The sequence below is a fragment of the Lampetra planeri genome, chromosome 4, assembly GCF_965212315.1.
Source record: "Lampetra planeri chromosome 4, kcLamPlan1.2.h2, whole genome shotgun sequence".
Classification (NCBI taxonomy): domain Eukaryota; kingdom Metazoa; phylum Chordata; class Hyperoartia; order Petromyzontiformes; family Petromyzontidae; genus Lampetra; species Lampetra planeri.
The window spans coordinates 2,515,141-2,538,144 of NC_136110.1; the positions used below are offsets into that span (position 1 = coordinate 2,515,141).

The following is a 23,004-nucleotide window of genomic DNA, read 5'->3' on the forward strand; positions in this document are numbered from 1 at the left end:
TATGGGATACATTTGTATCGATGCCGACTGCGATAACCATCATCATTAACCGTGGTCTATCTACTGCTGAATGGAAGCCGAAACCGTTGCCACGTCTGAATATTAATCATTGTTAATATCGATGTGTTTCCATCTTGCAATGCAGCTATCAAAAAATAATTATTCTATACCAATTAACAGCTTTCACAGATGAATGGATGGCTCGCGACCAGTTCAGGTATCACTCGAAAACTGATATTAGCCGTGGTTGAGAAATCGTAGATAGGTCATCACGCAGTCCGCTAGCCACCGTGCCACCGCTCCCCCCATCAGCGTCATACAATCATCATCATCACACAACGAAGACTCAAAATACAAATGCATCTCTGGGATAGGTAGTGCATTGCAAAGGCTTGCTGTGCAGCAGTGCCATGTATGTGTGTGTTCCATCGCGGTATGTGGAGGGAGCGGTAACAAAGCTACAAACCCGGCGGCCCGAATTCGGCTCCCGCTCACAGCCAACAAGTTACGATTATCTGAACCGGTCCTAGGCCTACCCCCTAGGTCGACTCAGCCCCAAATGAGTACCTGGTGCGAGGTGTGTAATTATTGCTACTAGGGAGACAAAGGCAGCTGGGCGTTGGTGCTGGCCACCCACGCCCGCCTGTATAGGTGCTCGCACACAGCACTTGCCCCACCAACGGCCCGTTCAGGCTATACGGGGGATCTCTGTCTATGTCTTTGCGTGTGTTGTTGTTGTTGTGTGCTGCAGTGTGCGTTGTTGCGTGATGTAGCGTGTTGTAGCGAGTGTGTGTGCACGTTCCGCGGGCCGTGCAGCGTGCGGGTTAACGCAAAGGAGCAGCCGTGGCGAGTGCACTGTCGCCACGCAGCACAAAACTGCACACAAAGGAAAGTGATCAGAGTCTTTAAAAGGAACAATCAGCACATTGATTATTTGATCTACCCTTTGAAGCCCTGAAACAGATAAGCTCTTCCGAGTGTTTAACTCGTCGTGTAGCGTGGGAGGGGTTTCCCTTTCAAAGCTGGGGGGGGCCAGCTGTGGCAGTGCAACTCGGACTTCTGGAAGCGGCCGGGAATGGTCGGAATGGTCGGAGTACCGCGTGATGAGTAGTCCCATGCTCCGACGTTACGGGCCCCCCCCCGCCGCACGAAACCCGGGCGGAAACGTTAAAACGGGTTTAGCCTTTCTAGAGAGACGCATCTGTGCGTAACTACAACGTCGTACGTTATATACTTACATAGCAGTTCCATTATTCTTACGCTCGCATGTATTGATTGCTCTGCAATGGGCAGAGATTTATGCCACGGTCGGGGGGTGTGTGTGGGGGGGGGGGTTGGCGACGGGGGAAGAAAAGGAAGAGCGGTCTTCACCGCTGGCACACGGTTCAGCAACAAACAAAAAAACTCCCGGGCAGTCGGCCAGGGTAGCAAGGCTGGTACAAAATGAACAAATTCTCTTTCTCTCTCGTGTTCCGTACAAATCAGGTAGAACCGAAAACTACAGCCATTCCCCCCCCCTCCCCACCACGTCAATCCTCGGAGCGTGGCTTTGATAAGGCGCAAGCCGGCTGTGAAGTTCGCACCCAAAATGCGCGATAAGTTATTGACAATAACGGGAGAGTTGCAACAAGCCAATGGTAAAAGCCCATCTATCGCCACCACTTGTCCAAAAATACATATATATTTGTAACTTTTTTCTGCAATTCATCGCTCAGTCGTCGCGGCACTAATGACTGCAAGTTGTGTGAATTTAAATGGCACAACAATAAATTTAAAGCGATCTCATGAACATTGTTTTTTTTTCTTGCCAATTGTGAATAAGATACTCTCAATCTTTATGATTTTTTTTATGAACAAACAATATCAAGCGTTTTTTTTAAATGTAGCTGCAATGATAAAAAATCAGATCAGAAAAATGTAACATGCTTCATATTTGCTCATCTGTACAGGTGATGTGCAACTTTAAGCTTAAAGCAAATTTGAGCCAGGTGAAAGCAAAATGTTCTGAAAACGGGGAATTAGTATCGATGGCTCTTAACCTGGAAGGATTAGCCGCCCTAGGTTCAATCGTTAATCCGTTATCGAGGAAACAAACCCTGAACGGAGCAGAGCTCCACACGGCACCATCTCAGGTGACATTGACACCTGTTCACACACCTGTTCATAACAGGGGTCTCTGCTCAAGGACCAAGACAGCAAGGCCAGATGACGACACACAACACACACCTGAGATCTTTCATAATGATCTCCAAACTGGGACACGTGCGGGTCACATGACCCATCGTATGCAGAATAAAACTAAACTAAAAATGCAGGATCATCAATTTGGTGATAAACTATTCCAGGAATACTCATTTAAAAAAAACACACACACACAACAACCGGAATGTCACGTCACAACTTAAATAGATGTTGTATTTTGGCGTCTAACAGCTCATTGGAGGAGACTGTCACTCCACATTTGCCAAGATGACTTTCACAACGCCATGACCGACCACATTATAAATTGGTTTTAATCTACGCACCCCACCATCAGCCTCTACTTAAAACAGTTTTTTTTTAAGATGCCACGCGAACGTGCCATAAGTGTTTTATGAATCGCCTTGAGAAACCAGCTGTAATTAAAACGGGGGCGTGCATGAGTGCGTATGTGCGTTCGTACACGCAGATTTAAATCAGGGACTCTCCTGCAAACGCGAGGCACACTTACGAATGCTCGGGCAAAGCAATTTTTTTTCCTTTTAATTTAATACACCAGATCACATCAGAAGTCCACAGTGGGCGACTACGGTTACGACAACAACTAAAAGTTTCATGTTGGCAAACTAAATCTTTTGCGCTCATATTGGTTGAAAAAATATTATCTTGCCTCCTGCCCAAGTCCCACTTCCCAAATAAGCATTTTCTGTCGATTTAAAAGCATGAATCGCAATGCTTTACAGCACCCCAGCGCAATAAGCAACATGTGCATCTGTCATTACCCCACTGCATGGCCCACGTGCCACTCAAAGACTGTATCGTTCCACACAATAGCCTCCGCTGGGAAGGGCTTAACACGGCCCGTTTAATTTATGGTTCCTTCACGTAGTCAAGCCGCGTACGACAAAAGGTAGAGCAGACTTCAGCTTTTATACACATAAGGCACACACAGTGCAATCGCTTTCACTTTAAATCATGTAAATACCGAGATCAACCGCAGTAAAAACCGGTCCAAATATGTAAACCTATTGGCAAACATTTCTTGCATTCTCTACACCTTCCATTGATTTTCTTCATCATTACGTTGGATTTTTTTTCCCCCCCACCATTATTCCTTCAACTGCATCAGACGTGTTTTTTCAAAGGTCACTCTCTAGACCCGAGCGGTTGTTGTAGCCTTCATCACATTAGCCTCTCGCAGGCGCCACTAATGCGCTGCTCCAACAATCATGGAGAATTTCAATTATTGTGACATTTGGTTTCCTGCAAAGAGGAAACGGAAGAGCGCATCTGTACCCATGGCCGCGTTTGACGTGCGCGCGAAGACCAACACGGGGACCTCCCTTCCACACACGCTCACACCTCTGCTTTCTTAACCACTAAATTAGAATGGCGAAAACTTACTAGCGAGCAGCAGCAGCAGCGCACGAGCTGCCCAATGTCTTTCACATGGCAACTCAGCGGATCCCACAAGCGCCTTTGGGGTAGGGTGGTGGGGGGGGTGCTGGAGGGTTGGCCACTACCGCAGAGCCCCCCCGCTTGGCCGACAGATGCCCTCTCCGTGCATGCATCACTAACGAACGGAGGGCTGAAAGGGGCCACTATGACGCCAGGACGGTTCGTTCCACGGAAAAGGATTCGGGGTCAACGGACTGAACAAGGAAGCCTGCTATGACGGTGTTATCATCGCAGGCTTAGAGGGGCAGGAGATACCCACCCGCCCCCCTTCGTACCGTCAATGACACCGAACACACCCTGGCTGCAGCTCTGCTTTGCGTGCTCCTCTCGAAGAGTGCCAACAGGCATTAGCGACGTGCGCAAGGTCAACGTAGCGCTTCAATTCTCAAGGAGCGTGTGGCGGTGCTGGTCTCCGTGAAGGACCCTGGGGCAGGAGTGGACATTCGGGATTCCTACGGAGGAGCCAATCTCTCCATAGGACAACCACTGGGGGGGGGAGGGAGGGGTGGGCTTATACAGACTTACAAATGCTCGCTGTGACAGCAGACAGAGTTGGAGCTATGCGTGGCACAGGTAGCAGCAACAACAACAGCCGCCATTCGCTACTAAGTGGCGGTGCCGTCACAGCGGACGCTCGTGCCAGGCCAGGTGCACGGTGGAAACACAGGAAACACACACACACACATACGCCTGGCTGGTGCTACCTGCCTAAACTGAACCCCGACCCAGTGGCGAAGCGTAATTGGCGTGGGGCCGTTGTGCCCAATTTCCCCGCTCCCCCTTTCCGGTGCAGCTGCCCCCGGTGCAGCTGCACCGCCTGCACACTCAAGAGCTACGCCACTGCTCCTCCTCCCAGCGCCCCACACCAATGACCAAGGACGGATTAATCACCGCAGATGACGACACCCGGGAACAACTCTCCCCCCCCCCCGACGCGTCTTCGACTTGGAGATTTAGAGAACAACCAAAAGAATAATAATCACAACGCCGTAACAACATCTATACAGCAACACCACGCAGCCCGAGCGCTCACCGATGGCGCCCCTGCCTTGCCGAAGGGCCCCCCTCTATTCTTGACGCACAACAGCGGCTCTCTGCGAGAGCGCTGCCAAGGCTCCAGTGAGCCACATCACTCCAATGCGCGGCGACAGGATGTTTGTGATACTGTCCGCAAGTGCGACAAAGCACCGAGAACGGCAATCTTTCTGTACGCAGTAATAGACTCCTTGTGTGTGTGTGCATGTGTGTGTGTAATGTATACGGCCTATCAGATCGTCTTATATTCATCATGCCAATTATTGCCTTACAGCAGTCCGTCGAAAAGGAAAGCCTTTTGATTCGACTGCGCTATATGCACACAGGGTATTTTCGACAATGACCGATTAACATTAACCACGGCCGTGTTTGTTTTTTGTGGTTTAATTACGAGTAATGTTCAACGTTTTTTTTGGCGAGAAATGTAAAAGACCAGCACACGCAATGGCCTATTTTTGGGGAACGATGTCACACTTTTTTTTTGCATCCACTTAACGGGACTTGGTGGCAGTCTTTTTGTTATTTTGTGACCCGGGGCATTCGTTAGACGCGAGCCTTTTGGACTCCTTGCAGACTAGCCGAGAAGGCTGCGTGTAAATCTCTAGACTAGCCCCATGCGAGTCACAAATATTTATTTTAAAAAAATAAGTCGTATTCGTCAATAAAACTGCCTTTCTTCAGAGCAAAAATTCTGCCCAAGTTCTGCGGTCCTCTATATATATATGAAGGTTTTATCTTCCAATTAATGATTATTTACACGTGGGAGGAAACTGCAGCACCCAGAGAAAACCTACACACGGGTAAAGGGGGCAACACCCATCCCATACAGATGACCAACATCTCCCAGCATGGTACCTCGACACCCAGGGTGTGTGAAAGCCTTCAGCTGATGCAGAACTATATGCGAGATGACTTCCTGATGAGGCTTAAAGTAGTTGGATTGAAACGTCTTGTTACGTCGGCGTTGATTTTAGTCATGAAAAGTCTTAAGCCACCAGTAAGGAGCTTTATTGGTTAGAATTTGATCAATAAATTGGCACGTGTAAATAAAATCTTCGTTAACGTGACAATCTGGCCATGGTGGAGGGTGAATGACAACAATTTTGGCATAAAGCTACCAAATGGCAGAACCCCAAAAAAAATTGCAGATCTGTGTACACAACGTTCCAAAAAGTATCGGTTAGCGCGAGTTTGTTAAACCAGTTTGGGTTACAGTCAATCATCCGCAACAGCTGCGGTTTAACTTTAAGAAAAAAAATTGTTGCAGAAAATTTCAAGACCAAGAAAAAAAAACTGCAAACTTTTTTTTTAATCATGAATTAAAAAAACTATTATGTTTGGCAAAGTGACCCCATTATCTGGCATCTGGCGCTGTAACACAATGCCATCGGCGGCATTGCACTGTGGAAGTGGCCCTCCTGATTAACAATTTGTAAGGAATTTTGCCGTGCATAACCGTGCACACAACCGTGCGCGGTGCGTGGAGCCGCGTCGGCCGCGTTGAAACGCCAATTCCCCATACCTAATGACAGTCAAGACAGCCCAATTTGCAAACGTTTGTTTCCTGCTCGCATCGCCGTTCTCCGATGAGATTTCCACCAGGCGCAGAATCCCACGTGCCCTCGCCAACGTTAGCGGTCATTATTTTACAAATTCCCCTGGTGCAAAAAAATATATATCCGTTTGTTTGTTTGGTTGGTCCAACAAGGCCCCGTGCCGGTGCCAAACATGCAGACAGAAGTAAAAAGAAAACGAAAACTACAACAGGAAAGAAATAAATACCATGGAGTTTAATTTCGAGCATTTGGAACGTAGGAAAAAAAATACACAATCGGAAATCCGTGTAGCTAAATTCAAACAAAGCGTGAGATTCAAATGTCATCATCATCATCATCATCCATGGTCAATCTACTGTCGGATGTAGACCCCCCCCCAATCCATCGTAATATCTCATGATCAAATAAAAAGCATGCAAGGTGAACTTGTTTTTGACTTTCTAAGTCACAAAACAACTATTAGCAAAGGGAAAATGTCCTGGTATTTTTGCGGTCGGTACGATGACGAATTTCGTACGGTGTGGGGAGGCCCTCATCCAGCAGTGGATATGTACACGTGTACATATACACATGTACATGATGTAGAATCAGATTCATTGCCATCAACATGGGCTTAACACAAATTGTGTGGCAATGGAATTCTTGGCATTATTTTCATTTTATAAACAACATATATTGAGAGATAAGTTGAATCGGTTTGTAAACTAAACAAAAATCCGAAACGAAATGAGACAAGAGAGATAAACATGTTACTGTACAGACAGACACAAACGCACACAGACAAGGAGCATGAGGGAGAACAAGAGACAGGCACTGGGAAGGAAACGAATAAATAAATAAACAACCAGCATGCACCTGCACCTCTGCCCGTCATAGAGACTCAAATCAGAAGCTTGGTGCAGCGGCGGCTGTCAGCCCATCTTTGTCATCGCGCTGCAAATCATTTGACAGTGGAGTCAGGGGTGAGCCTGCCAAATGCTGAGCGACGGATCACAACGCAGGCCCCCACAGCCGTTAGGAGAAACTCTCCTCTCTCTCTCTGCCGCCTCGAGCCAAAGCCTCAACATCTCCCTGGGCCCGATTGGCCCAATCGGTCCAATCGCCCCGCGGGCCACGCGCCTTGCCGCGTTTCGCACCCCCCCCACTCCCCACAAGCATTTCCTGTGCTTACGGGTTTCTCTTGTAACGAAAGAAAAATAAATAAAACGACAAAATTATTTTCCCACGGACGGTTTGCAGAGTCGATGTCTGCTGATGATTAGGCATCGAAATAATAACGCAGGTATGCGCCACAAAGGAAAAACGGGTCTAAATCGGCCGGAGCGGTAGGGTTCGTACTCGTGACACAGCCTTACAGCCCCGGGCACCACCGTACCCCCCCCCCCCCGCGGATGCGTTCTCCATCGCGGACGGGGCGAGTTGAAACGCGTAAACAAAAAAGTAAATAAATGTGTTCCAGATAAAAAAAAATAATAATGAAATTAGAATCGGCGAGCGCGAGCACGCTAGGCACACGGGTGCCGCCAAATGCATGCTCGCGACGGGCAGGCGGGCGGGCGGGCGGGTGGCGGGCGGGCAGATAGGCAGCCAGACGGGGATCATTTGCAAGTCAAATTGGCGCAGGGCGAAAGATCGACTAAGCGCGCTCCTCCGCCGAGCCGGGGCCACGCTGCCGGCTGCAGTTGCCAAGGCAACGTTGTGACATCACTCCCAGATCCTGCTGCTTGCCTCCCAATTAACCCTTCCGTGGACGGCGCCCTTAATTTACCGTCCCCCCCCCCCCCCCACATCTGAAACCGCCGCTCCCCGATTCGAAAACCTTTCGGCCAATTAAAAATATTAAAAAGCGGCGCAAAAACGGGCTCGGTCCACGAAGGAAACCGCTCGTGCCGGGGATCCCCCGACGTTGAGACGGAATTCCCGGGGGGGGGTGGAGGGGGGGGGCGCTTCGAGGTGCACGGTCGGACGTGGTCTGACGGAGGGGTTGGCACGCCGCGGCGGAAGAGAACAGGTGAAGAACTTTACCTCGCTACGATGTCGCTTAATCCCCGCTACGTCGGGAGTTGAAGGTTGAACGGGTTAAACCCTCCTTGTAAGCTGAGCATCAAAGCAAATCCCAAGTGTGGTGGCTTTGGTTACAGTAAGGGGGACAGGGCCCAAATGGGAGAGGCAGTGCATGCGTGTGTGCGCGCACGTGGTGGGAAAAGCGAGCAGTGAGAATGGAAGATAACAATGAAAAACGCGTACTTTTCACGCGTTGGGTGCACCATGTTGTCATAACGCGGGGTAAGGTTTAGTAGGATACCGACAAGCCCCAGTTTCGATATTAGCATTACAATGTCTTTGTTTAAAGTTTGACATAAATAACGTGTTTAGCGCAAGTGACCTTTTTTTAATTTAGTTTGGCAGAGACGAGGATTAGTCATACGAAATGTTAAAGGGTTGATATACTTAAAAGATTTGTGTACGCATTTGCTATTTGTGCATTTCCACACTCGCGACAATTCATAACAAATTATAATAAATACCAATAGAAACGAAGAGCCGTGCATCACCGTTTCAGAACAGGAAACCAATTACAGCGCATCGTATACACAGCAGATTACTTAAAATACAATTCAGCAAATTTGATAGAGCGTATAATCATGGCAGGAATGAATGAACGCTGGCAAGCGGCTTGGTGCACGGCATGTTCCAGGCAGCCCCGGCTCTCGGCGGACCGGGGGGCTGGCAGCGCGTGCGTGGTGGCGGCGGTCGTGGTGGTGAGAGCGAGGGCCCGAGCGGCGTGCTGCTTCACAGAGGGGACCGACTGACCGTGGGGGCCGGCTCGGATGGGGCCCGGTGCAGACTCAAGAGGAGGCAGCCCGCGCTGGCCGCCATTTCTTCCCCATCGCACCACGCGCGCGCACGCACACACGCTCACACGCGGAACGTGCACGTGCGTGATCTTATGTACAGCACGCGCGCCCGAGCAGAACGTGCCGCGCAAATCGACTACACATGCGAGTAGGCACACTTGCGCGTACACGCAAACGTGCTTACGCACGCACACATGAACACGAACACACACGCGGGTGAGCTTGCAAAGAGATGTGTGCAGTTACCGGCCGGCGTGCACAGACAGACGCAAGCATTCACTGTGTGCAGGAGGTGGCACAGACACACGCGTACAGGAGCGCGCACACACACGGGCAAGCACACAAGATCAGGCACCGTGGTCCATGCTGCCATAACTCCTGGCATGCCCCAACTCCCTCCCTCCTCCATCTCTCCCCTCCTCCAAGAGCTCACTGCCCCCCATCACCACATCCCCACCGCCCGCAGCTCCACTCCCCACAGGCCTCACCCCCATCCCCCACCAGCTCCCTCAAACCTGACGCCCACGCAGAAAACCCCGCTACTCAAAACTCCAATTCATGCAATCACGTGGAGAGGTTTAACCGTAAATTTGTAGCAGCACGCACCCCGGCTGAACACCCCCCCCACCCCACCAAAAAATATACCGCTGCGCATAATGTTTACATGGAAAATGTTGCGTGTTGTCACCGTTCTTGAATGTCACACAATTTCTTCTTCCAAAAATAATAAATATATCCACACGTTTAAAGCAAAGGCCACCGCACTCATCGTTGATTTTTTTTTCGAAGGCAGACGTTGCTTGCCGGCGCAAACGAATGCCTGCCCACGCCGCTACGAGTCTGCTACCCTCCGCCACCGCGGCTTGTGAGCAAGGAACGCCTCTCGCACTCCCCGCCGCCAGATGATTTCGCGGCCACGGTACAAGTGTGTCTCATCGAGAACGTGCTTCACTGGGGAGCCTGCGGAGCCAAGGCCATCCTCCGCGGCCCCCGGCATCAGCTCACGAAGCACCTCTGGGGCTGGAATCACAAGGAGGGCACTTACATTGCCATTGCCTTGGCAGAAAAGCTTTTAACGGCCTCCAAACTCCGCCGCACGCAAGCGTCGCGACAATGCCACGAATGTACGATTTTACTTTCACTGTTGAACATCCGTGGCCACGACGGTAAATGGGCATCGTTTGTTTACTTGTTTATCGCATACCAAATGAGCTACGCTTTTCCCGTTCGATCAAAAAAACAACCTTTGTCGCGTGCATACGTCACACAAATGGAACTAAGTTGTACGATTTTTAAAAAACGTATTTATCATCCTTGGCGTTCAATGGCCATTCATCCTTAAGCTGAAATTTATTTATCGGATTCCAAGTGGAGATGCGCATTCTCCGTCGGATCACAAGAGCTACGTCGATCCACGGCGGATTGCAGAAATTGTTCAACTCTAACTCCCGGTGCCAACTCAAAAAACGCGTGTGTCCCACCGAGCCCATCGCACGTCACCGACGAAGACCTCTTGCCACCCCAGTACCCCCAGACCCCAACGCCCGGTCCCCCTCCCCGCATCCTGATGTTTCGTTGCGATTAAGTCACGGAAACCCTCCGCTAAATCCATGCACGTGGAGTTCCACTCCTCCCTTGGATGACACGGGGAAAACTTAAAGAAGAATAATAGTAACAAGTAATAACACAAGCAGAAACCTAAAATGCAGCATAAACCCCCCACGGGCACTCCAAACTTAAGGCAGCATCGCTAATGCCCAACGCTCGCCAGGGATGTCACGCTATACGCGTAGCGCTGTTCATTTCCTTTAATTTTTTTTTATGCCAGCCACAAAGAGGGCCCTGGAAGAGTGTGGTATGTTGCCAACGTGCCTACACACATACCGCCGCCGCATCTTCTAAAATGTACTTCTGAAAACATTTCACCTTTCATCTCCTTCATTACGACACGCCAAACGAAACAAATACCGTTACAAATTTTCATTTTCTATTTAATGTTTCCATCGCACGCGAGATCCATTACAAACGGCGCGAGTTATCTTCGCGGGTTCTGGAAGTGTCGCCACTTAAAAAAGGTGCGCACGAACGCGCGTTTCCTCTTTTTTTTTCTCTCTTTTGAGCCACGACGTCACGCAGGTTTTAAAACGGGCAACCAAAGGTGCGCACGGCTGTCTGGAGATGTCCACGGCGTGTAACCAAACCGCGTTGTGCTGCGGGGGGGGGCGCGACTGTGATGGGGGCAATAAAGAGCGCTGGTGCTGTCACACTCGGTGTCGCAGTGCCGGCTGACAAAGCGTGCCGTTATGCTTGCCAAAACAAACGTCACACGGAGTGGGGACTTTTTTTTTTTTGGGATGGGGGGGCTGGTACGGGGAGGGGTACATGTGGGCAAACCGGTCGGAATGCACGCGGGGGCATTAATGCTCCTGACGGGGACATAAAGGAACTTGGGAAGGATGGGGACGCGGCCCAATTATAAGCCGGGTTGAGTGGCCGGCGGGAGTGGCGAGGCCGGCGTCGTGCCAGGGGGAGGGGGGGGGGCACAATGGCTTGCGAGACGGGGAGCCGTTGCTCCCCGCTGCACCGGGGCTAATCCTGCTGAAGTGGGAGCACGAGTGCTTACCAGCACGCGAGCCGCGGCACGCGCGAGTTCGCCGACGTACGCACACGTGTGCCTCTATGTGGGTGTGCAGCCGGGCGTGGTGCTGGCCACCCACACACCCCCTCGAATGCCGTGTCGGCCTTCATAGGTGCTCGCTCACAGCACACGGAGGATCGTTGGCTTTCTGTGCGCGATTGCGTGCGCAGTCCATTCCCGAGGCCAAAGATAACTTTCCCCGTGGCAAATCAGTAACTGCCGCTTTACGCCGGGGCACTGCGAATGCCGGGAATGCCGGGACAACCTCAAAATGTCCAGACATGGCCAAGATACCTCCGATTAGCACGGTTGGCTAGATATGGTGCGAAATAAGTTCAACATACATATATAAACTATTAAGAAACTAAACAACTTTTGTTATTTGAACAGGTAAGGCCCACTGAGCTATATAGCTCGTTTCATAAGCGACCTGGCCACAAATGATAGCTCAACGAGGTAGCTTCTCACGTGGAAATTTATAGCAGCCAAAAACTCACAACGCTTGACGTTGATTCTAAATGTGGAGGGGAAAAAAATCGGAGGACCCGGAGATAAATCCACGCGACCATGGGGAGAACATGCAAATTCCAAATATACAGCAGGTGAAAGGGTCGGGATCGAACCTACAACCTCCTGTATACCAGGCAAGGTAGTTAACATCTCGCCACCATGGCGCCAAAGAGACACCCCCTACCCCAATGCATGAGATATGAGTAAAAGACAAATGCAACATTTTTTTACCTGTCTAAGGGGCACCCACAATATTTTAGACCAAATTAATTACATTTCTGAGTGCGCATTTTTCTCCCTTCAACACAGCGACAAAATTCTGACGATTGCTCCGATTATGCTGATGACGTAATCTTTAAATACACAAGAGTGCACAAACAGTACGCTCGGTACAGATTCGGTGGCCTGTGTTTACTTGGACTCAATATAATTATAGTACAGTAGTTCAACTTGTTTAAACGTATGTTAAATGGGCTTTGTCAGCACTGCATATGTGGCGTGGTGACAGTAATTAATGACAGCGCATTAGGCAAATGCTGGGTCACTGTGCATCTGCGATGTAACCAATAACCACCGCAAGAACCCTTTGCAAATAGGACCCCCCTACAACTTCCGAAGTATGGCAGTGCCCCCGGATACCCCCCGGCTGGCTGCCCCCCGGCCGGGCGACCCCCCGGAACGGCCCCCCCTCACCTCGGCCAGCCCCTCCCCACCGCCACCACAACCTCAGAAGAACATCGTACACGTTCTGGCGCCACGCTCATTTCTGAGCGACGGTGAGAGGCCAACGAATCATTTAACTTGTCGGTTGTTGTTGTTGTTGTATTGTCGATTTATGTGCATGAGGTTTTAAGGTAGTAGGAGGGGGGGGGAAGTCGCGGACGTGAGACATTGGAGCAAACTCACTGTATCTCTTTGGTCCGTCTTCTAAACAAAAGCAGAGGGTCATCGTGGCGTCGTCTTCAAAAAATTCTGTGGCAAAGGCATCCCACCAAAGATTGTCGCTCTCCTGCAAACGAGAAGACAGAAAGACAAAAAAAATCTCGTAAGACGACATACGAGAGGACGAGTGAAACTGGCGGGCATATCATTTTTACGCGCTATGAAGAAGGGCTATTTCCTGAAACGTCGCCAATTAAGAGGGTTTGATTTTTATTTTCTTGCGAGGGCGCAGTGTTATTGACGAATGCGTGGAGTTTTTTTGGTCTAAAGAAGCAATCGGAAGGCAGCACCACAGGCTGACAGACAGGTGGACAGATGGAGGGATGAACCTTACAAACAAACAAACAGAATCTGCGGAGAACACAAGAGCCAGACGATAACTTTATCAAGTGCACCTTTTAGTTTGAGTGGTACAGTAAACACCTGCATCTTTCATATGCTCACAATAAAAAAAAAACCCAGGGCTTTAGACAGAAGGCCGCTCACAAGCTCCAGAAATCCTGCGCGCAAACGAGATTATGGCGTTCTCCGGCGACAGACCTGCCTCCCGGCCGATGCCGTTCCAAGCGACTCAACACGACTCTTGTTTGGATGTTTTAAAGTAAACATATATAGGAATAACCTAATGCTTTTTTCAGAGCACCAAATAAAATGTTAAGCGTTGCACAATATACACAGCACCAATGTCACGGCATTGAAATGTAAGCGTCAATCACAAATAGGAGCATGACATTTCTGTGAATGGATGGATGCAATGCACGGCGTGGTTTACACGCATTCATACATACATGAATTGTCTTCATAAAATACGCAGGGGTTTAAAGATTCAGGCTTAATGATATATGAATGAAATCGCGTGTGGAAATAAAAGACATGTTTTTCAGCATATGCAAAAGATATGACAATGATACATTTAAGCCAATGGAGCGAACAAACTGGTAACCAAGAGACATACAATTTTAGAAATGATGGGAACGAGAGACGGCAAAACAGAGAACATTTTTTTAAAAATTGCAGTCTTGGATTTGACTCCAGACATGACTCTCACACATTCCTGAAAAAAACGCAAAATTATCGTTGTTCCCAGGTGAAAACAAGTTGCTTAGACCCAGGCATCGCCTTAATATTACTTTATATTTCAGTTCTGTTGGATTACATTATCCAACCCCCGTCCCCTAAAGATATGTTACACAACGATCGATGCCCCCACGGCAGCGGGATGGTGGACCCCCAACTATCCCCGACTGGTCCCCGACCCGAAAACGTGATACCCTGTGACCGCTGCGCAATTGTTCCCCACGGATACCTCTCAGGAGGATTATACGCGTTTGGGTTCTTTAAAAATAAAAAATAAACTATTAAAGTACTGGCATCAAAACCGCAACGCACATTGGAGCTCTGTGTCGAGGCTATGGGTTTTTTTTTTACATTAAGGCTTTGAATAAGCCCCCACAAAAATTACTAAATACGGTGACACATTTTAATATAAACACATCTTTGAAATACATTATCCAAAAAAAACCAGTATTTTTTTATTGACGTGTGCTTCTAGAATTTCTCGTGTCTACATGTGGGGTTCATTTCTCTTCATTGTAGCAAAGTAAACTTGAGCTGTATGCAACGCAAAGATGACAGACATCCTTAACAGACAGTTGGGGCAAGTGCTGTTAAGCGAGCACCTGTGAAGGCCAACACGGCACACGAGGGGGTGGTGTGGCCAGCAGAACGCCTGGCCCACCTTTACACAACAACCAAAACCACACACAGACACAAACACAGGGGTGGCAAAAAAAAAATAGGCGAAATGGCAAGCACTTAACCAAACTTTTAAGTTTGTTAATTACCTCCGTTTCTTCCTCCCACACCATTCCAAAATGTAAACATATGTTCGTTATGTTCTCTCCGGCACTCCGCTAACCCCAATAACGTCCTCCCCTCCCCTCGCGTGTGAAGTGGCGGTGAAGGTGTCGGGGGTGTGGGCACAGCGAGCGTTGGAAATGACGCGAGATAGCGGGTGCCAAAAGCGCGGCGGTGCCAACGGCGCAGAAAGGGGAGGAGATCCGAGTGAGCGACGAGGCACTCAGCGGGGATATTTTGAAATTTTTTGAACTTTCTGCCAAGAAATGGAAATGTTAAATGAATTATTGAAGTCCTTGTAAGATTTTTTTCTTCTCTCTCTCACTCTTTGTGAAGAAAAACAAATTCAAAGTGCCACGATTAAATGGGCATCGGGCAGTGTTCGTCTTCGCTGGCAGTTGCAAGGCTAGAGATAGAAGTTCCACATTGCTCTGGCAGGGTCCAGTCTAGTTGCTTTAATTTTACTCACCCCTGTAGGTAAGATGGGTGAAGTAATCTCAAGCGAGGATTTTAACTTACGATTTCACGTTTGTCACCACTGCGACTCCACCAGCGGTGCTCCGTCTCTATCTCAAGGTGAACTTTCTTGCAATTTTCAGCCGTTTATCAGTCTACTGCCGCTAAGGCCGTGTCGGTTGTTGGAGGGGGGGTTTGTCTGACCATACTTCACCACGCCGGTCAGTATGGGTTTGTAAAAGCGCGCGGTGCCCAGGAATGGGCGAGACATCACCTCGCCAACGACGTTAGCCGCGGCTGGGAATCGAACCCAGCCCGTCGGGTTCATGGTGCGGTTGGGGCGTTAACCACAGTGCCATCGGTACCCGCCTCAGAAACACATATGTATATAAACACGTGCATATTTCATTTTTTTTTCACATGTAATGTCTTTGTATATATAAATATAACTTTAACCCCGAGTGAGGCAGACGGGGAGTAGGAGCTACGATGAAAATGCCATGGGCCCCCCCCCCTCCCCTTATTTTCCATCAGCTGAGGTCCCCCCCTTTAAACAGTAGAGGCTGCTCGCCAGCACGCTGGCCGATTTCTGTCCGGAAAAAAAGTCACCGTTTTGAAATTTTACGGACGATTCTGCAGGGCTCACGCACAACACGTGGTTGTGGGGGGGGGCGGAGGGGAAGAAAAAAAACCTACGCACTCTCGGACACCGATTCCCAGCTTCCACAGGCACATCAAAACGCAACTAAACCAACTCAACCAACACGACAGAAATGCATAAGCAAGTGGGTTATAATCAACTCCCTGTCCCACCGTCTGTGGACGGCACCTGGAAATGCCATAGTTTGCATCAATTTATGCCTCCGATATTGAAACTGGAACTGCTTTAAAATCGTGGCGGGTTTTTTTCTTCTTCCTCAGTCTCTCTCTCTCTGCTTTTTTTCAAACCGCCGGTGAAAGTTTTCCCTTTGCTCTTTCCCAGCTCCGAGTCGCCTAAATTATTCAGCAGCAGAGACAAAACCGAGACGTCACCATAAATGAAAAAGGGAAAGTACAAAAAAAATAAACAAAAGAAGGCGAGCAACACTGCAGGCACGCGGGCCAAAAAATCCCTGGTATTTCTCATCAAGCAGTCGCCCGCAGACACCCACCAAGACTGCCAATTAGCACTTAATGATGGCGATAACTCATTACTCTCTTCTCCACTGCCTGCCTGCCTGCGCTGCCGGCACTTTTTTTTTTTCCCGGCAAGGGCAAGCGCATGCGCTCGCTTGCTCGCAATCGCGCGTACACGTCTGCGCCCGCGCGCGTGCGTGTGTGTGTGTGCACAACAGCGTTGCTTGTGAGCCGTGCTGTGGCGCAGTGGTTTTTCGCAGGTTTCTAAAGCCGCAAAACCGGCGGAGCTGAGTTCAATCCCCTGCCACTGCGAACGCCAGTGGCGAGGAGTGGGGGGTGTCAAGATGAAGCCGATTTGGGCTTCCGCTCCGGGTGTTGAATCAGCCTTAAATGAATACTTCAGGCGGTGTGTGCAAATAGCAAAATTTGGGAGCCAATGGCAATGGCGAGTGACAAAAGGCACACTGTCACCCAGTGGGCCATGCCGTCCTTAATAGGTGCTCGCAGCTGTCTTCATGGCTATGCGGAGAAGCTTTGTTTCGCGTGCGACTGTGGGGGTTTGCCGTTTGTGTGATGTCGGGGAGAGCAGTGCATCGCACAGAAGTCCCGGCAAATCGTGGCCGTGCATACTAGCGGAAACTAGTATCTTGACTTGGCCTGGACCTCCACTGGGTTTACTTGGCCTCATGCGAGTAGCTAGTGCAGTCCATAAAAAAAGTGACCCAGGAAGTCAAAGACAACAACAATATTAGATTTAGATTTATTTCAGCAGGAAGGGCCCAATAAGCCGTTAGGCTCTATTTCGCGTGCGTCCTGCGACGGGTACAGATGTTCTCATAGACTATTATATATGATTTTATATTAAGCGGCGATATCCACAATGCCCGATCGTATGCACTACCACGGCGGTCTCAAAAGGCAGTCGCAAATAGAATCTGCACGAAACAATTCACACTGCTAACGGACGGCGGAGGCCCCATTATTGTCGTCGGTGTGTGCACGTGTTTTTTAGCATCCACTTTGGTGCGTGCAAATCATCCAAAGCTGCCACCACAACCGCTTGCTGATGAATGCGGGGGGGGGGGGGGGGTTATGGCGTGTCGTGCACCGCGGTCAAATATAAAAGATTATTTCCATTTACACGGCCATTTAGAAATCACCGAGGGTTCGCCCTGGACAATAATCATCACACACGCCGCCGCCGCCATAGCGCTGGGACGGCCGTAACCTCGCCTCTGAAATAACCGTGGAGAGTGCACCGCACAGTTCGTCGCGGCCAACTCCTTCCGCTCGACGCGCCCTGGCGAAGCGGGCCCAAGAGACCCCTACGCCCTCAACATCGTAGCGCTGCGACGCCTATTCCAGAAGGGGTTAAGGCAAAGGCTGTGGAATTAGGTGATGGCATCTGTGCACGTCCTGCCCGCGATATTATTACAGTGAGATTGGGGTTGGTGTCTTTAATAAGCCTTTGGGGAGCCGAAGGAGTTTTCACTGTTGATATCTCAACCCAAGCAACTCCATATATAACCAGACAAAATCGCGTTTACTTAACATACTCTCAGTTTCCCGTCGAGTAATACAAAACCTTTATCTAACATTGTTTTAAAGCCAATCTTTACCTTAACATTACTGTTTCTGCGATATAAAACGCCCGGATGAGATCCATGCACATACACGCCACTGCGTGTGTGCACATGGTATTATATTCCTTGGGAAAGTGCATGTTTATTATTCTATTTTTTTTTATCGACAACATTCAATTAAAAAATCCGCTCGCCACTTGCCGTTCAAGATTGGGTTTGTTTACTCAATGCAGACAAATAAATGGGCGCAAGAAATTAAACAAAGCTAATAAAAGCACACATGGGCCAAAAATGTTAGGATGACAGTTGCACTACAACCTTGTTCGTGTGCTCTGGTGTGGAAGAGTGGCATTGGTATGAAAATTAAATAAAGCAAAGAGGGTTGGGGGGGGGGACTTGGGGGGAGGGGGAGCACAAGGAGGTGCTCAAAGGCAAGACGGGAGGAGCGGCTTGGCTCGCAAACGACTAAAATAACGACCGCAAGTAAATACACCGCAAGAGCCAAACATCGGGGGGGGGGAAGGGGGGGAAACACGAAAAAGAAAACGACATAAATAATCAAAAGGACACAGACTTGAGACGGAAAAGTAGCAACAAAAGTAAAAAAGCAGGAGAGAAAAATATGACGCGCATAAAGACATTAACAACAACGCAAGTAAAAGAGAAATACGACCGTTAAGCAGGAACGATGGAGGGGATGAGGAAGGAAAGAGAGGGCTGGGGGATGCTGGGTTCCTGGCGGCAGGGATGCAGGAGGACATGAAAAGGAAAAGCTTCGGAGACAGAATCTTCGAGAAGAAACCCATAATTTAAAGCTTTCGTGACTGCAGGGATTCATCTTCTTGGTTCTTTCGGTAAAGTCATGTAGAATGAAAATAATAAAATAAAAAAAATAAAACATAATAAAATAATATAATTATATTATATTACTTTATTATATTATATATACTATTTTATTATATAATATTATTCTTTTCTTATGTTTTATTTTTATTATTTTATTATTTCCATTCTACGTGACTTTACCGAAAGAACCAAGAAGAAGAAACCCGTGGCTCAGAACTGAACCGTGGCCGTCTGCGTACGCGCCCGTGTGCCTCTCGACAATCTCCCATTGTCTGCATGTTGTCCATGGACTGTCCAGACGAGGCCTGTTAGCGAGCGCCTATCAGCAAGCCAGCAAGGGTGAGGAGCGCAGGTTCCTGGGAACAGCAACACGTCTGTTCAGCCGCAATTTTGTCACCTTCACGAAGATCAACCCGACACAACAGGTCCTTGCTTTTGGCCAAATAACCCAAGCAGAAGAATTACCACTTCCTATTTTTATTAGTATGTTTATCCCAGGAATTTTACTTATTATTTATTATTCTTTTACTTGTTTACCCAGGAAAGCCCCAGGAAGCTCCTGCCATGTTTTACGCAGCAGGGGGTGTAGATTGCTATCTATATTCCAATTGAGTCATGTGCAGGTAAAACAAAAAAAAATAATTTGTCCAAATTTTGACCATGATGCCAGCAACAACGATGGCCTACTCTCGCGAATGACCTCTCGGGATCCTTCAAGTACAGCGCGCGTTTCAGACGGCATGCATCTTTACGGTTATTACACCGGCAGTATTAACCAGGGCAGCCGCTGGATTTCACGCCATGAACCTCTGGCAAACAAGCTGCCAACGCGCCCCCATCGAGACGATAATAGCACACTGCACATCGCTTCCGCTCTGTCTCACAGATATGGGTGGGTGTACAGATGCACACACAAACGCACGCACACATACACACAGACACATATCCCTGCTTTTGCTTGTATCATTATCACCGCAATGAGAAATTATATTTTTTATCAACGGGCCCTCTTGTGATTAAACAAAATTTGATTGATGGATAGATATGCATACACGTAAATGTACACGAGTATAGCCGGTGGTACAGAATCATAATTATCCCGTCAACTGCACACCAACTGTTGGCTTGTGGCCCAATGCCGACTTGTTTAGCCGATGCAGAACGCCATCCCCAGCTGAACACACGCGCTTTCAAAACAACGTCGGGCGTACAAAGGACATTAGTATTGTTATTACTGTATCATCAACATCAATCGTCGTATGTTGATGTATGCCTTGAAATATTTTTATACGTTCAAAATTTGGACCATCACACCAGCACACAATTGCCTAATCCAGTGAAAAACGCCACTGGGTCTTTAAAGTCCACTCCACGGCAGACGGGCAGCTTTGATGATGTCCTGCGGCGCTATCTGGACCAAGGCGGGATTCGAACTGCGATTCCTTGCAATCTGTCGCCCCAAAGGCAAGCTCGCTCGCTAACCATTATTTCTCTACAACTGCAAAGACAAAGACCCCCAGTATAGCCGTTAACAGACTGTTGGGTGCAAGCGCTGTTAGCGAGCACCAATGAAGGCCGGCACAGCATACGAGGGGGGGTAGGCGGCCAACACCACGCCGGCCACGTTTGTCTCCCGAGCGGAGAGGGTTCACAACATCGCACCAGGAACTCGCTTGAGGCCGATTCGACCTAGGGGAAGACCAAGCCCGTTTCAGATAATCGTCACTGGTGTTGGCCGTGAGCGGCAATCGAACTCGTGTTGCCGGGTTCGTAGCGTAGCCCGGCACAGTATACGAATACATCCACAAGACCCACCACACACAGCCAAAACAGGCTGTTGGGGCAGGTTCTGTTAGTGAGCATCTGTTAAGACTTGCACAACACAGACAGCGTGGTGTGACCACCCTTATATCCCCCCAGTGCTGATGTTTACACACTACGCCTGGTACTCGTTTGAGGCCGAATGGACCGAGGGGACGGCCAGGATCAGTTCAGATATCGTACACCAAATGGATGTATAAAATGTTGGGGCAAGCCATGTTAGCAAGGCCCTATTAAGGCTGTCACAAGAGAGGAATATGTTCTGGGTCAAGCACCAAGCACAGCCATCCACCTTTGTCTCCCCAGAGCTGATGTTGACAGGGTACACTTCAGCGGTGGTGTGAGAAATGAATGCACGTGTGATATCTATCTTTTAGGTGAGTGTGTGTTGGTGTTCATATATATACACACTACAGACTGAAGGAACAAATTAAAACAAGGATCGTCTGGGTGGCCTTACAGACTAATGGGGCAAGCGTTGGTTGTGAGCACCCTAATAAGTCTGGCATGGTGTACGATCGGGGTGTTGCGGAAGATCACTACGCCAGCCCACCTTCATCTCCCCACTGCCACACCAGCTACTCATGTGAGGCCGAGTCAAACTGGAAGCAGCCCAAATGGAGGTTGAGATACCACCATCCACTGGTGTAACTCAAGTGGCTGCGTCCGCCGTAGGGAAGTGCACAACCACCGTGCCCCCCACTGCTCCCACATATATTACACGAGCAAGAGAAACATCCCCCAAATAGCCACACAGACTGTTGGGGCAAGTGCTGTTAGTGAGCGAATATTAAGGCCAAAACGTCGCACAAGGGGTGGGCCGTGGCTAGCGACAAGCCCAGCCACCTTTGTCTCTTCCGCGCTGTTGTTTATACACTGCACCAGAGCCGGTCCAGATAAGCGTCACCGGTGTTGGCCGTGAGCGGGAATTGAACTCGGGTGGCAGGGTTCGAAGCGCAGCGCGCTGACCGCTACACCACTGCTCCCTCCAAGAGCAGCAGACCCAGTTCAGCTATCACTCGCCACCGTTAGCCGTCCGCTGGGAGTCAAAACTCAGCTGACCAGGTTTGTAACACAGTCCGCTAACCACAGCACGATCACCCCCCCCCCCCCCCTGCTATATCCGTATATATATGCACACATACAAGGGCACTACTTCTTGGCCATTATTTTGCTGGGGGAGAGGGGGGGGGGTGGAAATTAGTTGAGTGGGGGGGGGGTGGTGAATAATGACCAGTTTATCCCGGTTGGACACAGTGCCCACGCCCAAACCGTGACGCGCACGGGGAGACCGAGCGGCAGTGCCTACCGTAGAGGCACAACCCGCTCTGATCCAAACCACATGCTAGAGCACCGCCAGGAGCGCGCACACGCAGCGGACCGCGGAGGCACCGGCATTCCATGGAGACGTGGAAATGGGAAATGGTGGGTGGGGTGGGGGGCTGGATGCTTGGATGCAAGTTGGCGATCCGATAGGGGGGCACTTCTTTATTTGGATGTCATGAGGGGGGGGGGGGGACAGGAAAAGCAAAGTCAGATTAAATCAAAGAACGATCTTTTTTTTCCATCTCGCCCTGCTTGTACTCTTTTTCGGTAAAACATTGGGGGAGGTGATATTGTGAAAATGGCAGCTGTGCACGCGTCACTGTGCCTACGGACGCGAAGCCGACGGTGAATGAGTCGTTACGGTACTTGTTAGTTTAGGCAGTGTTACCTTTAATTTGTTTCTATTTTTTTATTTTAAACCCTTTAGTTGGCTGTGCAACCAACACTGCGCAGAGCAGCAGCAACAACAACAAGACAAATGCAAAACAGCTCCCTTTACTCAAACCCCAAGGGCAATTTGGGCACATGAAGGTTTGCTGGGGCTGCCGCCACAACCTCCAACTGCCTTTGTGCTCCCAGCACTGCCGATGATACGACCACCACCTCACCCGGTATTCAGGCAGTAGGGTAAACATCAATCGCATAAGATAATCACTTTGAAAAATAAAAATGTATCCAGAAGGCCGCTGCCAGACCTCTCCCCGCACCCGAAAAGCGAGATGACATCCGCTCCAACTCAAATCCATCCAATGGCTCCCCAACGCAATCCTGCAACAACTGCAAGTTGACCCTCGCAGTCTTCA

General features: G+C 49.3%; 1 protein-coding gene across 13 annotated transcripts in view; it reads right to left on the reverse strand.

The window, feature by feature from the left end:
- The window catches only part of LOC144717568 (LIM domain-binding protein 2-like), a 173,825-nt gene that overhangs the window by 79,373 nt on the left and 71,448 nt on the right, over positions 1 to 23,004 (reverse strand). For all 13 annotated transcript variants that reach the window (XM_078592993.1, XM_078593002.1, XM_078592990.1 and 10 more), the window contains one exon: positions 13,161 to 13,263. In XM_078592993.1, coding sequence (XP_078449119.1) covers positions 13,161 to 13,263 — 103 coding nt within the window. The remainder of the gene's footprint in view (positions 1 to 13,160; positions 13,264 to 23,004) is intronic.